Here is a 5,411-nt window from a genome sequence, read left to right as displayed (position 1 = left end):
TCTGCACACTTAAGGTTCGGTGACGATATAAGTGTAGTTGAGTTGTTATGTTGGTGACCGAAGGTTGTTCAGAGTTCCAGATGATCCGGAATAGTCTGGAGGTAAAGATTGATACATGGGATAATAGTGTTTGGTCTCCGGAATGGTTTCGGAATTCACCGAAAGGGGTTTCGGATGTTTCCCGGAATGTTCGGGTACGAGAACACATTTATTTGGGCCAAGGGGTAAAGCCCACAAGGCTTTAGGAAGGTGCAAAAGGAGTTTTGCAAAGGCCACGGGCCAGATGCCAGGGACCCTGGCGTTTGGGGCCACACGCCGAGAACCCTGGCGTTTGGTGCTGGAGTCCGAGGAGGACTCTTGCCTTGCGTGCCAAACCGACTTTGAGGAGGCTCTTTCTCCAAGAAACGACCCCAGGGCTCAACATATAAATAGAGGGGCATGGCTACCACCCGGGACACATCAAGATTGCCCCAAGCCGTGTGCCGACAACCCCGCCCCTCTAGTTCATCCTCCATAGTTTCCGTTGTGCTTGGCAAAGCCCTGCGGAAATAGTTTCACCACCACCAACACCACGTCGTCGTGCTGCCGGAACTCATCTACTACTTCGCCCCTCTTGCTGGATCAAGAAGGCGAGGATGTCATCGAGCCGTACGTGTGCTGAACGCGGAGGTCCCGTCCGTTCGGCGCTAGATCGGGATGGATCGTGACGGGATCGCAGGACGGATCGTGATGAGATCATGGGACGGACTGCGATTTGGATCGCAAAGATGTTCGACTACATCAACCGCGTAATATACGCTTCCGCTTAGCGATCTACAAGGGTATGTAGATCCAATCTCTCCTCTCGTAGATGGTCATCGCCATGGATAGATCTTATGTGCGCGTAGGGAAAATTTTGTTTCCCATGCAACGTTCCCCAACACCCTTCGGGTTGTGGCACCGGGGCACGCGTCCCCCGCTGTCGCCCAAGACTGTCCCCGTGACTGCACTGACCCGTGCACCGCCGCTGCGTCACCCCTTCGGGCCGTAGCGTCACGGCACGCGGTCCACACCGCCGCCCCGAGGTTTTTTCATCGTCACCCCGACCCGCCTGCCATCGCTACGTCGCCCCTTCAAGGCGCCGCTCGCAGCTCGCGGTCCACTCTGCCGTCTCTGCGTGTCGACTATACGTGGTATGCGCCATGCTGCCTCCCTTGGTGCGTTGTCACATTGTCGGGATCTTCCTCGCCTAATTCGAGCATCGCCGCCGTACTCTTAACCAGACGCCATCGTCGTTGCCGTCAGGCCGCGGTCTCTGCTCCTCTTCGGCGTCGCTCCGGCTCGCCCACACGAGCGACGTCGTGCCTCTTCTTCGACGCCGATGCAGCTCACCCACACAAGTCGCGCCGCCCGTCCACCCCCTTCGTCATCCGTGCAGCACCAAGTCGCTGTTGTCTACCCCGACCACTTCATCTACTCCGACCACCGCGGGCGCATCCCCCCTCCCCTGTCGATTTATGTTTCAACCGTCGTCGAGTCCTTCTCCCTTCATCTACTCCGACCACCTTTGGCGACATCGGCCCCTGTCGATTTGCGCCGCAACCGTCGTCGAGTCTCCTTCTCTGCTGGCCCCTCAGACTTCTCTACCTGGCGTACAGGTTGTGCAGGTCCCTCGTCTATGAATGCCCAGTGTTGGCAACACAGAAGCGTGCCTTCGTCCCCGGTGTATCCCTAGGCCTGGCAAGTCTAGAGCAGCGCATCATCAACATCGACTTCATCCGTCTACGCATGCCCGGTGCTTGCAACACCGATGTGTGCCTTCGTCCACGATGTGTCTACGGGCTTGGCAAACCCGGCGCGACGCGTCTTCAACTACGTCTTTTTCCCAGCGCACCACTACTTCAACACCACTACGCCCATGACTAACTCGACGCCTCCTTGCGCCCGTGGCACCCTGACGACTACCTCGACACCGGCCACCCGACATCGACCACGGCGTTCTTCGCAAGGCTACCCCGACCACGGCTACACCATCCTACACTCTCGACTACCTCGGCAACGGCACAAAAGGCTACCGTCTTGCTTGAGAAATCTCATGGGTTTCCACTCGGAATCTTCTCCAGTCTCACCGTCTGCGTCGCTATCGTTGTGACTACGGGGGGATATTGAGTATCATGATTAGTTAAAAAACATAAGATAGACCAGGAATTATTATGGCTAGTTTTGTACTCCAAATTAATCATGCACTCCTATATATATACCCACGAGGCTCAAGCTATACAACATCATATTCCACCGGTCTCTCTCTCCCTTCTAACATCAATAATGTTGGGACACCCACAATTTTTGCAACACCATAACTCCACAACTATACAAGAATCTTATAGCCATGTGTACGCAGTACCTATTTGCTAACTATAGAAATTTCCTAGCAGCTACAAACTGATAAATGTAAACGCTGTACATAAGCAGTTGAAATGTCTCAAAGAAAGGGGGATAAAATGTTGTTGTGGAGTGGATCCGACAAGTGCTCGGCGAGGTTCTGCACAGGGCCCTTGCCGGTTACAGCCGCCTGGATGTAGAATCCGATCCATGCAACCATTGCTAGACGACCATTTTTTATCTCCTTCACCTTGAGTTCTTCGAACGCAACAGGGTCTTTGGACAGCCCCAATGGATCGAACAGTGCTCCACCTGGGTAGTTTATGTCCCCAGGAAGATATATTCCCAAGGGTTCTAGCGCCTCGATCCCACAGTATCTCGCATATTCTGGCCCAACCTGGCAAATAATGACATGGAGATATTTGTCTAATGTGGTATGTAACCATTAAATGTATGAAATGACAAGCAAATACTGCTCCAATAGAATAATCTTGTGAGCAGTATTGCTTGTGAGGTTAAAGAACTATATGTGGTGAGTTGTGTACAATTCTAAAGTGTCTGCACACAACTTACAAAGAAAACACACAAGGCATGAATGTTTGGACTGCTCTACAATAAGCACTCGAAAAGTATAGGACCGAAACATGATTATTACCATCAAAAGGACTTGACAGATAGCGATGACGATGATGCCTTGACCACCAGCAATTCGGAACCCAGGAATCCCAAGGTAATCAAGAGTATCACCCTGCGAACTCAACTCATTAGCTAAAGTCATAAATTTACATGATTTGTAATGCAATTCGTCTGTTTTATTCAACACAGCATCTATGTACTACATAGCTGACAGGCGGCAGCTACACTGCACGTCTATTCTATCTCAGAGCAAAGAAAAAAAACTGAGCTGCCAAACCTCCATGTGGAGGCTCCTAACTTTGTGTGCCAGGTGCCAATATGCCTTGACTATAGCACAACAGGTCATGCTAGGACACCCTCGAGCTACGGGACTTGTGCAACAATGAAGATAATCCATGCCTCCATTAGAGTTAGCTACGAACTAGTTTCCGAAGAGATACACCGTGATTGTATGTAGCATGACATATGATCTTGAGATATCTTCAGAATGCACATATCTTCTTTAGGGTCTGTTCCAGGCATAATCATTGTGTGCTAAAGGAACTCAGACATGGAAAACATAAATATAGATATTTCACCTGAAGTTTGGCATAACCAACTTTCCACCAGACAGGCTCAACAAAATGCACTATCCCAAATAGATCTAACAACTCAGGAACAACAACACCAAGAGCAGCAAGCATGGCCCATCGACAATGTAAGATCTCAAAGCTGCAAAGAAGGTTGTTGGTGAGATAAGATAACTAGCAGTTCAGTTCACAAAAGGAAATGTTACAACTGAACTATCACACAACAATTTAACTGAAAAGAAGAGACCTGAATGTCACTAAAGCAGACCTATTATCACTCACTGCAGATAAGCCTACTATGCACCTGTCAGACCCAAGGTTGGCTCTGACGAACAGATGCAGAAATTCAGAGATCAACACAGAAAACTTATCGATTTCACAGCAAACCAGCAAGTGAGATAACCGGATTTAGCTACTCCAAGAAAGCTTCAAAGCTTAGGGCATAAGGTTTGTTGCAGAAAGCATATAGATCATACAGGAAGGCATAAGATCGTCCAACATAGTTTTTTCCCTTTGCACATCGGCCACATCTGTTTTTTCTGCCACTGTCCTTAGACAATACTATCCAGTGTTTGATAGTTCTTTATGTTTTTAAGTTAAGATCAGGGCATGATCTTCCATTCGGGAAGACCCTTTCTGCAAACCTAACTCTCCACTATCCAATCCTCTATTATTCAAGAAGACAAACATACCAGTTTTTTATTTATTCAAGTCAATGTTAGCTGTCCATGCCTAAGCATTCTAGATTAGAATTAGCATTTTGGCCATCTTACAAGTTTTGCTTTCATCTGATCACCCGTGTGCCAAATTCTGTAGCGCCAGAGCATATTATCGCCATTCGACTCAACAAGGAGCAATCTCTCCCACGAAGCTAGGAAAATAAAAGGGCTTGCAGCACGACAGCTATCTGAATACACAAAACTAATGATGGACCCAAAGAAAGCTGAAATAGAAGGGCGCACCTACCTAAAGCGCCTAACTATCGACATTCAACAATGAGCAGGGGCACTGGTTATTTGCAATGTGCAAGATGTAATCAGATACTACACAGTAACCATTCATCAAACACCAGGGCCCATAAACATGACTGGTTCAGTAGAAGGTGTGACTGAAAAGTAGTAGTATTACGTTTTACGTAGTAGAAGAAATACGGTGACATACTTAAAGTAGTTGGCGAAAGCAACGGGGTCCCGGCCCAGGCCTGCTATATCGAACCCGTAATCGCCCGGGAACTCTCCGGCCAGGTGCTCCGGGTAGTCGTACCGGAGAGGACCGAGCCACCGCGGCCGAGCTCCGCCGTACCAAAAGCTTCAAAGATAAGCTCCCCAAACAAACCGGGAGGTCAGTTCATTCGCATACGTACTCGTAAACGGCTTAGCTTGTACTCCTATAAGGAGGGGAGAGTGCCTACCTGGAGCTGCGGGCCTCCCGGGCGGCGGCGCGGAGGGCATCTGCCTCGGCGGCGGCGGAGGCCTTCCTGGACTCGAGGCGGCGCCGGAGGCTGGCGCCGAGGGGGCTGTTGGCGATGGCCTTGACGGCGGTGAAGGGGACGGCGGAGAACACCAGCACGCCTGCCAGCTCCTGCCACGACGCACGCACACGCATGCTTTTCCGCCGCCAGCAGACGACACCGGCGGACGGCGGCGCGGGGAAGCGGAGGAGGGGAGGCATCATGCGGGCGGTGATGTGGACCCAGCCTGTCGGCGTCGACAAGGCAGTGGAATGAAATGCTCCAGGAAGAAACCGCAGACGTGGCGCGCTGCAGGTCACGAGCTACTGAGATTTTCAAAGGCGGGCGGCAGGCCGTAAGCAGGGGACAACACGAGCCGTGTCTCCGGCCATTGG

At 50.8% G+C, this 5,411-nt stretch overlaps 1 protein-coding gene across 1 annotated transcript; it reads right to left on the bottom strand.

Annotated features, from left to right (window-relative positions):
• Positions 1–2,205: 2,205 nt before the first annotated feature.
• Positions 2,206–5,366, bottom strand: LOC123397671 (chlorophyll a-b binding protein 7, chloroplastic). Its single transcript, XM_045092206.1, has 5 exons — positions 4,978–5,366; positions 4,728–4,874; positions 3,576–3,708; positions 3,017–3,109; positions 2,206–2,758 (listed from the first exon to the last, which is right to left on the bottom strand). Exons 1-5 carry the CDS (start codon positions 5,238–5,240, stop codon positions 2,462–2,464), a joined length of 933 nt encoding a protein of 310 aa, XP_044948141.1. The 5' UTR covers positions 5,241–5,366; the 3' UTR covers positions 2,206–2,461.
• Positions 5,367–5,411: the final 45 nt, after the last annotated feature.

The sequence above is a fragment of the Hordeum vulgare genome, chromosome 5H (assembly GCF_904849725.1).
Source record: "Hordeum vulgare subsp. vulgare chromosome 5H, MorexV3_pseudomolecules_assembly, whole genome shotgun sequence".
NCBI classification, from domain to species: Eukaryota; Viridiplantae; Streptophyta; class Magnoliopsida; order Poales; family Poaceae; genus Hordeum; species Hordeum vulgare.
Note: the sequence above shows the minus strand (reverse complement) of the source record. Positions and strands in the feature narration are given on the sequence as shown.

What these genes read in the sequence shown, in the direction of transcription:
- LOC123397671 (XM_045092206.1), bottom strand. Translation starts at nt 5,240, where the DNA reads ATGATGCCTCCCCTCCTCCGCTTCCCCGCGCCGCCGTCCGCCGGTGTC. An exon ending in GCTTTCGCCAACTACTTTAA is followed by an intron (nt 3,709 to 4,727) that starts GTATGTCACCGT and finishes CCTTCTTTGCAG; the next exon opens with CTTTGAGATCTTACATTGTC. An exon ending in TTGGTTATGCCAAACTTCAG is followed by an intron (nt 3,110 to 3,575) that starts GTGAAATATCTA and finishes TTGAGTTCGCAG; the next exon opens with GGTGATACTCTTGATTACCT.